Source organism: Salminus brasiliensis, chromosome 25 (assembly GCF_030463535.1).
Source record: "Salminus brasiliensis chromosome 25, fSalBra1.hap2, whole genome shotgun sequence".
NCBI classification, from domain to species: domain Eukaryota; kingdom Metazoa; phylum Chordata; class Actinopteri; order Characiformes; family Bryconidae; genus Salminus; species Salminus brasiliensis.
The window spans coordinates 14990135-15006406 of NC_132902.1; the positions used below are offsets into that span (position 1 = coordinate 14990135).

Below are 16272 nucleotides of genomic sequence, written 5' to 3' on the forward strand. Positions count from 1 at the left end.
AGGACAAGCCGTTTTCAACCTAAAAACCAAAGTTAAAGGTCAAATTCAAGATCTCGATAATACAGTTTCTACTAGTAGAAACACTCATTTCAAATCTCAGCTATAAAGTGTTTACGTTTTCTTATCTACAGATTAATAAAGCCCTCCTGACTAGGCCTATTGCCACGACATGTCTAAAGTAATTTGGACTAGTCATAAGTTTCCATAGATTTACATGGAATCTAACTCTCTCCTATCTGTTTCATTTTTACTTGTGAAACCTCCACTTACAGACAGCTACAATTACTTGTAGATTACTAGTAGAAACTGCAGTTCCTATTGTAGGCCTATGTGTACAAGAAAAACAGCATTAAAAGCTAAAACAGCTCATCATAATTACAGAGCTCTTGCATTTGTGTTTTCACTGTAAAAACGTCTTGAGTTACGGCTTGCATCTTTGCCATCATTCTAGGCTAAAACGGCTTGCCTTGGTTGATCACAAAACTTTCATTTTTTCCAGTGACAAAGAACAAAACTGCGCAAGAAAAGACATGTAATCACACAAACTTTATCATCTGAAGCCGCTCAGCTTTGCATCTTCTATGAAACCATTTCGCTGGAGTCTGTTTTAAACAGCTTGTTTCCGCTTGTGTACGAAAGCCAGAACATAATTTTACTCATTTGTTTTCTCCTCCCCAAAGACCTAAAACTGTTAAGCCTGATAGCTGACGTAATGCTGTGTTCGGAAGATGTCAAACATCTCCACATACATCATCTCCAACCATGTTGGATTGAAAAGGGTTGTTGTCTCCAACCGTCCCATATTGAATGCTTATGCTACAGGTATGACATCGGCGGCAGCACAAGCATTCAATCAGTTTGAGTTTTAGAACAATCTCACTTATTAGGTATGACGATAAATGTGGTATTAAACGTGGGATATCAATTCATCTAGCACAAATAAAAATAATATATATAGAGTTGGGTGAGAATACTACTACATTGCTACGATTTACATAAAATAAACCAATAAATGAATGATGGGGTTTTTAAACTGGCAATACATGAGTTTTTCTTTCAATGGCAGCTGCTACAGTGGTAAGTTAACCATCACCAGGCACAGGCCTAAAAAGAAAAGTCCTAAAACGAAAGGGATCCTGTACTATGTGCTGAAGCTGCTAATGTGACAACAGCAAGGTAGCTTTGGCAAGCCAAACAACTAGACAGTCCCACTAGTTTGTAAAAAGAACACAGGTCTGTAAAAAGCACTATAGACAGCAACACCTGGTCACTTCATATAGGTTTGTAAAAACATCTATATACAATTAACAATTTACAATTATACAAAGTGGCACTGCAGCCTAGAGGTGAGCGAAGGATGGGAAAGTTTGAGTGTCTGCACCTCTCATTGGGCTACAACAAGCATTCTGAAAACTAGCATTGGTGTTACATTGTGCCACAGAATGTGCAAGGCAGGGGAGTCCCAAGCATCACTGTCTGTGTTCTGGCTGACAGTTTTCATGGTCAGGACCTGGCACCTTGCCTTGTCGATCTACAGCCAGCGAACGTCTCTCAAGTTTGGGTTTCTGCCGGCCCACCGACGAGGTCTGACCACGCCGCCGTAAGGGTTTAGCCCTTTTCGTCATTAACGTCAGACAGCTGTAGCAGCCAAACGCGTGCATGGCAGACGCTAGCTTCCCCGGGTTGTGTTGGACTTTTTCGATCCCTTTTATCAAGTCGTGTGTGGCAGGCCACAAGCTTGAGTCTTTCTCTATGAGCTCGCACAAACCAGCAAAGCAGGACTTCAACTTGTCCACAGGGTTATCAGCCTCTGCACCTAAAAATAAATAAATAAAATAAAAAATGTATTACATTGATTACGAACAAGGGCAAAGTACAATATTTAGACAGGAGAAATGGCAAACAGGATAGGGAAAGAACCTTCTGATTCATTTTTTCTTCATAAAAAAATAAAACTTTATCCTGCTTTTGTTTGAGTAACTGGCTCTACAGTCCAGACTAGGACTAGAGTCGACAAGTTTTGGGATCACGGCTGTGGGGATTTAACTAATTCAGTTACAAGAGCATTAGTCATCCTCAACTCCCCAAACCATCCCCAAAGTACTGGATGGAGCGCCATCCATCATTCCAGAGAACACAGCTCAATGCTGGAGGGCGTTATACCCCTCTAGCCCACACTGGCATTAGGCATGGTGCCAATAAGCTCAAGTTTATCTGCTCCATTGAGTCCTATTCTACTGGCAGTACTTCTCTACAGGGACTAGACAAGCTGTGCGAGTGTGTGCATTTGCACATGTGTCAGAAGTAGGTGCAACTAAATTAGCTGAACAACATTCATTAGAAGAAGAGATGTCCACAAACACTTGGACATACAGAGTAGTTTGGGAACGACCCATGTTGTATTCGCGACTGTAACATTTTTATTATCAAATAAGGTTAACTTCTAACACTTGGTTGCAAGTCCCCTTGCCTTACTGACAATGCAAATTCTGACAGGTAAGGACTGCACCAGTGTGTTGAGATCCATCTTGGTGCATTCGTCCACTAACTCTGCTTCATATCAATGCATTGCACAAAACTGAGGCTTCCACATTGTCCAAATCTGAGCCTTTAACTGATAAGCTGGTGGAATCTAAGAGAAATGTGCACTCCACCCTCCACAGAAGAGGGGATGCATAACCAAATATTAAAAATTAAAGAATGCCTGTAGCTAAGCACTGACCTTCTGCTGCCTTGGTCACCTCCTGCTCCATCACACATGTCTGTGTAGAATCGTCTACCTCCGGCGGGGAGGTGTCCATTGGGTCCGGGTTGGGAGGAAGGGCAGAAATAGTGGATGGTAGGCTGTCTGTCACAGTGGGCAACTTGGTGCATTGCTCCCTGCACTGGTTATTGTACATGTCAATTTGCCTCTCCAAAACCTCTGCCACCCCTGCCCCGTCACATGTTCCAAACTCCTGTTTAGAAATTTGGTGATATAATCTGTAAAATTAAACAAAACAAATGTGAATAATTAAGTTTATGTTCATAATTAAATTTCTTATTAATACTTATATTATTTAACGATGGTAATTTTTTCTTACTGTGTTATTGGCTTAACTAGTACACAGCAAAAACAGAAAGGTGTAACACAGTAAGTACAGTGGAAATCGAAGGGGTGCATCCTATCAGAGTAAAGTGGGTGGGAGGGAGACTGACTAACGCTATGCCCAGACTTGCACTGAAATGACTGGACTCATTTTCACCCCAGTGTCACGTTTATTATTATGTTAACCTTTTGGGGCTTATTTTATACATTATATGGACAAAAGTACTGGGACACCTGCTCATTCACTGTGTCCTCTAAAATCAAGGGTACCTAGTGTTAATTACAGTTATCTTCAACATCTGGTTTACTAAGTCAGTACTGAATGATGTTAAATCAGGTGAGCTGGTGATGGAATTTAATACATCCACATCTGGTTTGGATGTGGACTTCAAACTCTACTGTCCAGGCAAGACTTGCTACTAGATTTTGGAGAACTGCTGTGAGTATTTGTCTGCTTTAGAAGAGCATTAGTGAGGACAGAATCTTGAACAATCGTCACCGCCCCTAATCCTAAACCCCCCCCCTAATGTATTGGATGGAGCACCATCACTCCAGAGATCACAGCTGAACTGTTCCACAGCTCAAGGCAGGAGGGCTTTATACCCATTTAGTCCACACTGGCATTAGGCATGGTGTCAATAGGTTTATGTTTATCTGCTCCATCTGCTTCTCCACAGGGACTAGACGAGCTGTGTGTGTCAGCAATGGGTGAAGCTTAAAGTAGCTGAAAGCTTTCGTTAAAAAGGGGTGTCCACTAACATTCACAAACAATTCTGCAGAATCAAGACATGAACTTGAAAAACTTGACCTTGGAATTGAAAACTGCATCAAACCTATGTATCTGTACCTTTACGAGTCTACCAGGGCAGCCATAAATGACCACGTCTGTCAAATAAGACAGACATTAACATTAAATATTCACCTGTAGCAGAACTGAAGATCAGGACAGATGGATCGATCAGCTGATGCGTTTGGATACCTATCTCCATGTTCGAGCTGGAGGTCGTATTTTAAGACGTCCAGTGCTGTAGATGGCGAATGTCCAGCCTCAAAAAGTTTCTTCAGCTTCTGTATGGCCTCTTCTCCAACGTCCTTGTACCGCAAGGCATCCCCTACATGCAAGTTATGATTGTGCTCATTAACAATGTGCACTATTGTCGGAAAGGCTGGCATGTGAGGATCTGTGCTTCTGTTTAGAGGACAGAAACAAGAGGGACAAAAAATTAGCTCTTTTACATCAGATCAAAAGCCCAAGAGGATGAATGTGGGACAATGTCACAAAACAGTACTCACCGACACTGCCTGCCATTACTTCCCTGTGGGCGTTGGAGAGTTACAGCCATCTTTGCAGGGCAGTTTGTGTTTTTCGTCCGTCTTCCAGAACCTTCCATACTCTTCCTTGGTTTTGTGTTGTGGTGGCATCTATAATCCACCTGAGTGTGATTTCTAATTGAGTTTAATTGTGTTTTTTTTTTTTTTTATATATAAAAGTTAAATAAGGTTTAATTGAGGTCTGATCATTCTGACCTCTGTAACCATTTGTCTCATCTGACAGACGCAAAAACAACCTACATCATGAACTGGAGTAAATGTTTACACCTTGCATTAACAATAAGCCTGTATTTAGCTCAAGACAACCTTAAAATGGGTCCACACTTTACAACTACTTCAAAATTGGCAGATGGCTTCTCATATAATGAGCAAAAAATGTGATTAACACTTTAATGGAAAAAAACAGACTAGTTGAGAATAACTAGACTGTCTAGATATTGCAGTTACATGTTATTCTGATTATTATAAAATAAATAATCAAACAAACAAATGAATAAATAATTAAAAAAGCCATGTTGCATTCTGGTACTCTCTCCCCACCCACAGCTGCATTGCACTGATTAGAACAGGCGTGTTGTGGTCTAGTTGCTGATGCTCACTCACTGTTAAGACAAGGTGTTGTTAACCTACGATTCCAGCACTGCATAATAATGAACACCACATACCTTAAAAAGAACTCTTTGTCCTTTAGGTGGTCTGGTTCGGTCAATCCTCCAGGTGATGGGCAAGTCTTTAACAAACTGCTGAATTTCTTCAACAGTAGACAAAGCCATTCTAATCGTGGTGGAAAAATCAGTATGATCCTGTGTCTGCCTTATGGTCTTGTATTCACAGATGTGATAACCATGCTGCATTGGAAGCCAGTCCTAAATGAAACAGTCGTTGTTAGGTGGTACAATTAAATCAACTGAACTCCCGAAATCCTTGTCTGGGATCCTCAATGTACTAAATACATGCCATTTATACATTTTGTTAAACGTAGACTTACTTTCAAGATCGGGTACTGTGAGATGTTTATCTCTGCACTGACGCAGTGAAAACGCTCCTTATTTGACAAGCGGGGTTTGAGTTTTCTTGTATAGGCTTTTGCGGGTTCCGCCATCCTGTGGAGAACAAATCACACAATACGTTTTAACCAAGACAAAGCTAAACACCAATGACTGCTAAACTGCATTAAAAAAAATCCATAAGCTCAGATATTTTGTGCAATTCCTAACCCAGTAAGACAACACAACATGCAGGTGTTATTATGATACACTTAGCCTGCAACTTGATTTGCCTCACACTATCAGCTTCATGATTTGATATTCTGAAGGAACATTGTGGCTGTAGGCATGTTGCTGCTTTATGTATGTGCACAAGCCACGGCAGAAAATGCTAGAATGAGTTGTTGGTTGGTGCAGATTGTTTGCAAACTCTGGTGTTCAAACAAGGCAACTGCATCAGTATAATCAATATTCTGACGGACAATATACGCTGGTAACATTTTTAAAAACACCTATCCAAATACACTCTCTCTCTCTCACACACACACACACACACACACAGTACAGTGATTTTAATTCAAAATCTGCTGCCCTCATTTCAATTAAACATGAACACTTGCACTATTTGGCATGAAACGATGTACACAATAGGCTCAGAAAAATCTATCAAAGTCTATCATGATAACAAAATATCTAATATACTATACATATATATATTTTCACATCACACCCCTACCACAAAATCTTACAACATTAATCACTTAAAGAGCCTTAAAGTAATACTGGATTAGAGGTGGGCAATATGACAATATTTTATTGTATCGTGAAAAAGGTTGGTCTCGTGATAGACAATATGCTTTTCTAATACTGTCAGTGCTTAAAAACACTGATCAACTGCAGGGTTAATTACAAACAGTCTGGTTTAATTGGATGAAGTGCAGCAGATTTTGAATCTAAATCCATGAGTGTTTGGAGGGACGTTTTTAAAAAATCGGTCACTACTGATGCCTTTTGTCTGCGACCACATCCATCATGATGAATATTGTGTAAGGTCTTCAAATATCGCAATATATATTTTCAACCATATCGCCCAGCCCTAACTAGGACATTTGTTTAACCTTCTGATTTCACCATTGGTGATTTCAGGGCCCTGCAGCCAACGAGCAAAACCTAGACACGCATTTACATTTACATTTACGGCATTTAGCTGACGCTCTTATCCAGAGCGACTTACAGGGTTACTTTTATTACACAGGTGGGCCAATGTAGTGTTAGGAGACTTGCCCAAGGACTCTTATTGGTGTAGCGCAGCATAGTCACCCAGACTGGGAATCGAACCCCAGTCTCCCACGTGGTGAGGTAGCTCACTAGCAGGTAGTGGTATTATCATTTATACCCCCTTTATTCCCACCCACTCATTATTTTGTGCTGTCCTATAATCCCCTTTTGTTTCACACTTACCCCCAATGTAGTGCACATTTAGTTACAAGATACATTCAGAAGTAAACCAGAAGTCCAACAAATCCATTAGTCTTGTATGTGTGGAACAAGCCAACACTTCCATGAGGAGAGCTTTATTAATGCCTAAATTACCAGTAGAGGTGGGCAATATGACGCTATTTTACCCTCCTGTATCACAATATGCTCTTCTAAGCAGATCAAGGACATTTTTAGTATTAATAAACACTGATCAACTGCACGTGTCATGACAAAGTGCGATAAGACTGGTTTAATAAGATAAAGTGCAGCAGATGCTGAATAAGGATCACTGTACTCCGTACAGGAGAGCATCGGAATAGCAGATAGGTTATAAGAATCCATCAGCACTGATGTATTTAGTAGGTGATTATATTCACTGTGATAAAATATGTACATGTGATAAACGTGATTGGTGTGGCACAACAGATAACACCACTACCTGCCAGTGAGCTATTACACCATGTGGGAAACCAGGGTTCGATTCCCAGTCTGAGTGACTGTGCTGTGCTACACTAATAAGAGTCCTTGGGCAAGACTCCTAACACTACACTGGCCCGCCTCTGTAATACGAGTTACCTTGTAAGTCGCTCTGGATAAGAGCATCAGCTAAATGCCAGAAATGTAAATGTAAACATCGTGCCAAATGTCTGAATATATATTATGCCTGAATTACTAGTGACAGATGTAAAAACACAACATTTCATATTAATGTTCTCTTTTATTGTAATATTAATGTTTTACTGAGCAAATAAACACCTACTGCCCAGACAAGGAGCTTCCTTGACACCTAAACCTTCTGAACAGCACTGAGTGAGTATCCATACATTACAGCTAAATATATAGTCCTATATTATATAACATTTACACAGTTACATAACTTTCTTACTATGTTATTAAGGTTATTATCTGGCCCTCCTTGCAGAACCTCAACTACTGACCAACAGACGCAGACCACAGCAGCTAGTGCTGGCTAACTGCTGGCTAACTGCTAGCTAGCTAAGTAACATAGCGATAACAGTGGCGTCGGATCTCCTAATCTCCTAAATTAGATTTCTGCAACTGCAGATTTCGCAAGAAAATGGCTTTATTAGGAACAGTAGCTTCATTATGAAGCTTATAGTCAAAGGTCAGCCTCGCAAGCTGACTCGGTAGCTGCCACTAGACGCAGGCTAGCTAGCGAGCTACCTAGCACAACACATGCAGCTAGCTACGCAATTAAACACTCGGTTAGTTACTCGGACGTGCACGTTAGATGTTAGCTACATAGTTAAACGTTTAAAAGTCAGCGTCCACGCATGCAGTAAGGTCTGAAACGTTAGCTAGATAATAATGTCCCAGCTTGCAGAATTAGAAGACAGCGTTAGCACTAGCTAGCTAGCAACACAGCAGGCTCTCGGTAGAGTCATACAGGAGATGGTAGCTAGCTACCAGTCGGTTCTGGTGTCAGCAGGGTTCGCTAGGATAGCTAATAAACAACTGCCACAGCTTCAGCCATAGCTAGTACGCTGTCGTTAGCTAGCCAGGTTCTCCGACCCACCGCGATCACCGTCCCCACCGCCTAAACAAACTTGATAGGAAAGTTGGACTAACGGAGATCGACCTGCAGTGTCGTTATTCCTCCGCTCCCAGCGCTGGAGGCCCCGAGCCGGGCTGCACACCCCCGCCTTCCCCTGCATCTATAGCTAGCTAACTACCGATATCATCAGCGACTGATCTGAGCTAATTACAATGACCTAAATCAGCGGTGTTACAACCCGAATAAATCAGCACACTGAGAGTGAGCAAAGAGCCAACGTCTTGAGAAGCTGCACAGGTAGCTAGCTAGCTCGCACCAACTCGGCAGAGCCGGACGTTAGCTGTACTAGCTAGCTAACAGCGGCTACGAGCGAAATCAGTGGCTTCGCAGAGACCAGGTGTTTTAGTTAGTTTAGCAGAGTAACAGCGCTGTTAAAGTGGTGTGTCCTGAAAGGTCTCCTTGTCAGTATGAAGAAAACTCACCCTATTTTGTGTGTTTTTGTCGTCCTGTGATCAGCGCCCAATGCTACTCTGGTCTCAATAAGACACAATATGGGCTGCCGTCAGTCTGAACTGTGGGCAAAACCATGTCAAAATAAAAGTCTGCCCGAGTCCAAGTGTTTGTACAGGTGCCCTTCAGTATCAAGGCAGAAACAAACTATATTTTGAGACATAAAGCATCCCCTCAAAATCTGTTCTTAATTTAATGTAATAAGTCATTTACTCCGTTTAATTATATTGTATATATTTTCATCATCCACTGTGTAAATGTGGGTGTCTATTTTTGTTTTTAGTCGTGTTATTTATAGTATGTTTAAGCACCTTTTTTTGCTGTTCAATTTCGTTGTAGCTACATTGTGCAATGACAATAAAAGTATCTCATCTTCTTATCTTAAAGGGGGCGATTTATTTAACTGAGTGAATGCAGTCTAGCACTCTTCCAATTTTAACGATTAAGGCTGATCATTGTATGAGCTGAATGTACACATATTACCATCAAACAAGTTAATATCACAGTATTTATGCTAATTTTCTACATTTATGTAATACAAAACGATAAAAAAAAACATTTTTAACATTATAATTAGAATATTAGAAAACAGAGCTTTTGCTGATTTTACTCTGCTCATTTAGCTTCAATAAAAGTGATCATATTCTTAACTGAAAAATGTCAGTCGGTTATGTAATAAATGTTGCACAATTTAAGCGAGTAATACGTTTCTCAAAATCGTAGTCAACCCTTGTTAGCCTGAGTACCACCGCGTTAAGAAGAGACTTTTATTTTGAAATCGGAGCGTTTGAAAGATGTGGGCTCGTTGTTGGCGGGAAGCTGCCGTGACATAATCGTTATTATTATTATTATGTTTCATTTAGTTTTTTTTTTTTGTTCAACTTTGAGTAAATATGTAAATATGCTGAGCGTTATTTAATGTGCGTGTTGAGTGTTATTTCTGTTGTATTGACTTTTGTGTATTATTAAAACTGACACGCAGGTTATGTAATACAGGTTACTGTGGTCCATGATTGGAGCCTTAAGAGGAGAGTTCAACACACTGTCTGTTTATCTCCCCCTTTTTTCTTTTAATCAGTCCCTTTTCGTTTCTTTGGGAATTGTGTCAGAGTGTGTGAGGTTTTAATAGATGCATTAAACACTCTTTTAGTGAGGTCCTGTTTGGTAAAGCGTTGGGTTCAACACTGGAGGAGCTGAACAGGACCTCGAGAACTCTACATAGCACATCAGCTATTGACTTATCTCATTTCTATTTAATTATATTGTGTATATTTAATGTGTATGTTGTCATATCTTTATTTTAGCATTCTCTCAGTACAAATGTATTTTCTATTTTATTTAATTATATTTTTCTTCTTGATTTATATATACGTTTTATTCTTTATTATCAACAGACAGTAGACGCAACACAAGACGGGTTGTATCGACAAATGGTACAAGGTAAAGGTGCAAGTATAAAGGTGTCCTCCGCATTTGACCCATCGGTGGTGGTAAACACATACACAGACACACACACACTAGTGAACTAGGAGCAGTGAGCACACACACACACCCAGAGTGGTGGGCAGCCAACTCCAGCTCCCGGGGAGCAGAGAGGGTGAAGGGCCTTGCTCAAGGGCCAAACAGTGGCAGCTTGCTGAGCTCAGGTATCGAACCCACAACCCTGTCATCAATAGCCCAGAGCTCTAACTGCTATATGACTGTGTGTGTGAAGGCTGGGTGCTTAAGGTCTAAACTGAGTAACTACACTAACAGTAAATGGAATAAATATGCAGAGCAGTGATGGATGTGCTGTGTGTGTAAAGAAGAGTAAATCAGGGAGGTCAGGAGTGTATGCTGAGAGAGACCAGTCTGGTGTCGTAAACTAGGAGTACAGTGCAGGAATAAGTGTAGGAGCTGGTGTTCAGCTGGTGGAGAGAACAGCACACAGCTTATATACAGAGAGGGAGTTCAGTTAAAGCACAGAGTGCATACAGGCCCTGAGCTGGTGGAGCTCAGTGTGGGTATGATGAGTGAATTGGAAGGATCAGAAGTGTGTGTGTGTGTGTGTGTGTGTGTGTGTGTGTGTGTGTGTGTGTGTGTATTCAACCTCTGCTTTAACAGTTTAACAGCACACGGGAAGAAACTAGTCGTATCTGGTGGTTCTGGCTCGGATGTTGCTGTACCTCTTTCTGGATGGCAGGGGTTGAATTGGGGTGATTGGGGTCAGAGAAGATGCTGATGTCTTTATTCCGACATCTCTTGTTGTAGACGTCCTGCATGGGAGGGAGGTCAGCTGCAGTGGCCTTGTGTTCAGCAGCAGTGGACCTGCCGTTCCAGACCATGACACATCTGGTCAGGATGTTCACAACAGTGGACCCGTAGAGGTTAATGACACTTAACAGCTGGAGAGGCGTTATTTCTCATCAAATAATGCACCTGTTTCTCCAAGCATACCTCTGCTCAGTGCAAGTCATATTTTAACTAAGTCAGTCACCAGTGCCGTTTTTACAGTATGTTCCTCCTTCAGATGATCCTGGCATTTACTAACAGTGACTGAGGACAAGCCATCTCTCAAAAACGTAATTAAGCTCTGAAACCTTAAATAAAAGAAATCGGAGCTCAAATCTTTTGGGTTACCCAAACTTTTGCATGCTGCTCCTTTCCTTTTTCCACTTCCTCACTTAAAATGCTTAATCTTAAACATTATGTCTCTTGGAGATCAGTTCATCTTCCACTCACTTAACCACAGTCACAGTAACAGAAATTGTATAATGTGTGGAACAAACAAACACGATATGTCCAAATGTTTGTGGACACCCCTTCTAATGAATGCATTCAGCTACTTTAAGTTGCACCCATTGCTGACACAAGTGTGCAAATGCGCAAGTGTCCCAATATTTTTGTCCATATAATGTAAGAATTGTAATCCTAATACAAACCAACAACATACTGCCATATTAATACTTTTTTGTCAGTGGTTGGTGGTCTATGGAGAAAGCGAATGAGCTTTGGCCACTGAGAGCTGCATGTCTATCCAAGTAATATCATGGTAATACCGGGGAATTGTCAAGTGGTACAAATAGACATGTATCCTCTGTGAAACAGCAGGGGGAGACACACACTTAGAATTCAAATCCAAAACCATTGGTTCTTGGCTGCAGGTCTGTGGACTCCATGCACTGAATGTTTCTTTTCTCCAGCACATCTGATTGCTGGGGCCTAGAAATTATTTACAATATGTAAATCATGGGCTCTCACAGCCTGGTTTGGGATTCAGAACCACCACACACCTTTTCAACTTACTTATCTAAACTTGGATTGTGAACAAGTGCAGACAGCTGAACATCTGACCATAGGCCGGTTCCTATAACGTACTGTTTCCAACATATGTTTGCCCGGTCCAGTTCTTGCTCAAGAACATGAAGGAATCGTTATTTCCAGTTGGATGAAAGGGTCGTTGTTGTCAAATAAAACATTCACAACTATCTAACTGAAGTAAGACAGTCTAGTTGGCTCGAATGTGGATGTTCTCAGGTCGTTTTTAATTATTCCATCCTACAGGAGAATCCCAGGAGGCTTGCAAGATCAGCACTAGAACAAACAGCCATCTTAATACTGAATAAAGTGGTCTGAACACTTTTTAAATGAGACTGAGAACACATACCAGCTGCATGATCCCCATGGTTTTAGATGTATATCCAAGCATAAAATGGTCAAATAAATAAATGAATAAAAAAGAAAAGAGGTAGGGGAATGTTCTGTGGGGGGTTGGAGGGGCGGTGGGCAATGTTCTGATCTTCAAAGTTAGTCTGGACAGTTTTACACATGAACTTTGCTTGGCTTAAGGAATGGCCCAACATTTATAGCTGGGATTCCACAGGATCATCTGGATTTCATCGACATAATAATACAAAGCACGATGCAGATGGCGTACAGTATCTGCCTGTCTGTTTATTATAGCCTCTGCCTAATTTGTTTTTTTTTTTTTGTAACGCATTAGCAATCTTCAGTGCGTGATGTTTGATTGATTGATTTCTTGACCCTTTTTATTGATAATCATTAAGGAGGGGGGAAAAAAGAAGTAATTTACTGCTTCACCGATTTACTTAATTGAGGAAAATGACATTGTCCAAATTTGAAAGGAGGAACTAATTATTGACTTCATTATTGCTTAATTGTCTGATTCCATTTTGTTTCCACTACACTCCGTTAATAAAGGTAATTGGCCTGCGGTTTCTCTATGCGGTCAGTAAACAAGGCAAGGTCACGGGCCTCTCTGCCACTTTGGAAATCAGCAACTCCATTAACACAAATGGCCGCATATTTGTTTGGCTTCCGCAGGCATTTTCAAAATGTCCAACATGAAAAAGGTGACGTCTCGGCGCCGCGCCTTGATATTCCGACGCCCTCCATCCCCTGCCTGTGCGCAGACGTACGAGGTTCATTGGTGGCGCAGGAGTGGCTGGTCGCTTTGTCTGGCAGGCACATTAACTGGGGCCACAAAAACAATCCGGCAGCTGGATTGAAGCTAATCTTTTTAATGATGACCTGATATTGAGGAGAAGACAAGGAGAGGCTGAACTTTTAATATCCCCCAGCTCTGACGAAAGTGTTTAATATTCATGCACAATTTGCTTGTGTAGATGCCGCAACAATAGGCTGATCTCTGGGGGAGTTGTAATGTGCGAGAGTGGAGGAGAGAGCTCATCTGTTGGGCTTGGCGCTTGGCATGTTAGGTCAAACCTGGCTGATTGGGATTCTGTGGCGGAACACGATAGCGGTTGCTTTTTCTCAGAAATGCTACAAGGTTGCGGCGCAGTGTTACTCGACACAGGTCGGGATAAGAGGCCACTGCAGTCTGTGGCTTTGTTGGGAGCTTGCCAGTTGGCAGCATTCGTGGAAGATACCTACTGTGGCTACATCAGTCACCTCCGTCATCTTATAAGGAATCGCATAGGAATACTTTTTATGTCCTGAATAAAAAAAAAAAGGAAAGGACTATTGTCAAATGTGAAATTCCCAGATTAAGGAAATGACCATCGGCTCCAATCTGCAATCCTTAGCACTCTGCAAGGTGTCCCGCCCTTCCAATAAGCGCTAATCTCCAGTCCACGGTGGTTGAACTGTGGATGAAAAATGTCCCGTTCTCATTCTCTCTGTCACTCTCATTCTGTCTGAAGCCCCGCTCGTCCTGATCTGCAATTTGGTATAGCTGACAGTTAAAAATTGCGATTGGCAGCCCCTGGTGAAATTTGCTGTGACAGCAGAAGCCATAAAGGAGGCAGAACGAATGACTCCACGTCCAGATAATAAGTAATAACAATGTTAGTTTGAATAAGAAAAGGCAAAGCTGGATTCAAATGCAATATTCATTGTTGGAATATGCGTGACTAGGGCATGAGGGGAGAGAGGGAGAGAGAGAGAGAGAGAGAGAGAGAGAGAGAGAGAGACAGAGAGAGAGCACTACCCGCAGTCCCTCATAGAGCAATAGGCTTGTCTTATCCCTTAGGCTACGGCCCGGCTAACACCTCAATGCAGCAATTATTTGCTGTAATGACTGCAGTTCAAATAAGCCTGGAGATTTTATTAAACCAAATGAGGGAATCTTCAGTGTATTACCACCTAGTGATTGACAGTGACAAGTGTTGGGCCGGCTCCGATGTGAGTGTGATGAAGAAGCTTCCGGCAAAGCTCTCAATAATGTTCCCCCTGATAAAGTTGCCCGTTGAACCTCAGCCAAGAGCGTGAGAGAGACAGAGACGCGCAGACAGAGCGAGAGAGAGAGACGGAGAGACTGACTTTAGGACCGTACGCATATTAATTGTCATTGCTGAGCCCTGGTTAGGGGAATGGAGGGTCAGGGTAATCTGACTGGGCTTGAAGCCCCTTCCGCCCAGTGAGTGGCATTTTACCGCACTAATGAAAAAAGGCAAATCCATTGTGCCCCATCATGTGCATAGATTTCACTGTATGATAATAATAATAAAAATAATAATGAAAGAGAAATATTCATATTAAAAGTAAAAGGTCATTTCCAAAACAGGCTAAGCTTACCTAAGCTGCAACCTTTCCTGGTGAAGCGGACCAGAAATAGGGAGAGAGAAAGAGAGCGAGAGAGAGAGAGTGATAGAAAGAGAGGGGGAGAGAGCTAATATAGCACACTTTCCAATCACTCTCACAATGAAACCCACCTTATAATCTGCATGTCTCTCCAGCCTGAGGTGTCTAAAACAACCCAGTCACCCCTATAAATAAACATTAAAGAAGAACTAGCAAACGAATGCCTTGGCCATCCCTCCATCTATGTTGCAGCATCATATTGTTGCTCTCTATCTCTTGTCCGCTGAACTGAGCAAGCTAAACATCTAACACTTGGGCCCTAAGCCATTTTCTGAGAATTTGCATCTAAAGTGACGTACCTAAAATGAATCAAAAATAGCTTTGCAACCACAATGACTACATTCATAATCTTGGGGTCTGTGAATAGGTAACACCTTGGGGAATGTACTGAAATACAAGTCAGCTCTCAAGTAAATGTAGATAAACCACAGCAGAAATCTTACATCCAGCTAAATAAAATAATCAGCGTAACAGTATGAGGCTACACATTCTACTCTACAGCTTCTGAACTGCATCTCTAACCAAGTTAGATGATAAAGCAATGAAGCCCAATCAGTCTACAGCCATTTCAATAAAGCTAGAACTAGGCAGCTTCTCTATTTAGCCATTTTTGGAGACTCCAAAATACTCAAACTGTGCCAATGGCTTTTAGGCCTAATACCATGCAGTCTGTCTATAAATGCTGTACTTTCCATTACAGTGGACTAATTATACACTCTGTTGTTGCACATGACTTACAGTGCTGGATCATTATAATAACCATTTGGGAAGGGAATTTGAGTTGGCTAATAGCACATTTTCACTTACAGGACCAAGCAAATAGACTATATCGCTGCTGTCCAATGAAAAACATGCATCTCCATTTTTTGTTTTCTTCATGGTTTGAACCCTGTAGCTGCTCTGTACACTGTGTGAATAATTGTGGCTGAATAGACCAGTAGAAATGCTGTAAATGACTTGGAATAAGCTCTTATTTTACATTGACTTCTATTCAAAGCAAAGGACATTTTTGCCATTTTAGAGATACGTAGTTTTCATTGGACAGTGATGATATACATATAATACTAATAAACTGCTTAATTTGGCAGAGACACAATGTCTTGGTCAGATACGTTCACCTCCTTATTGGCGTCCCAAGCCGAGCAGAATCTCTTGAATAAACAGGTCCTCTAATTGAGGCACGGTGGCAGGGTACAGCACCATTACTGCGCCATTTGTATTTGGTTCGACCGGAAAACAAAATCACTGCTCAGAGAAAC

The 16272-nt window shown here is 41.4% G+C and overlaps 1 protein-coding gene across 1 annotated transcript; it reads right to left on the bottom strand.

Moving 5' to 3' along the window:
• Positions 1–531: 531 nt before the first annotated feature.
• Positions 532–8955, bottom strand: LOC140548001 (uncharacterized). The gene is made up of 7 exons (XM_072671342.1): positions 8884–8955; positions 5409–5523; positions 5086–5286; positions 4382–4521; positions 4011–4277; positions 2723–2982; positions 532–1816 (listed from the first exon to the last, which is right to left on the bottom strand). The coding sequence occupies exons 2-7, from the start codon at positions 5520–5522 to the stop codon at positions 1470–1472; spliced, it is 1329 nt and encodes a 442-aa protein (XP_072527443.1). The 5' UTR covers position 5523; positions 8884–8955; the 3' UTR covers positions 532–1469.
• Between the last annotated feature and the right edge of the window lie 7317 nt (positions 8956–16272).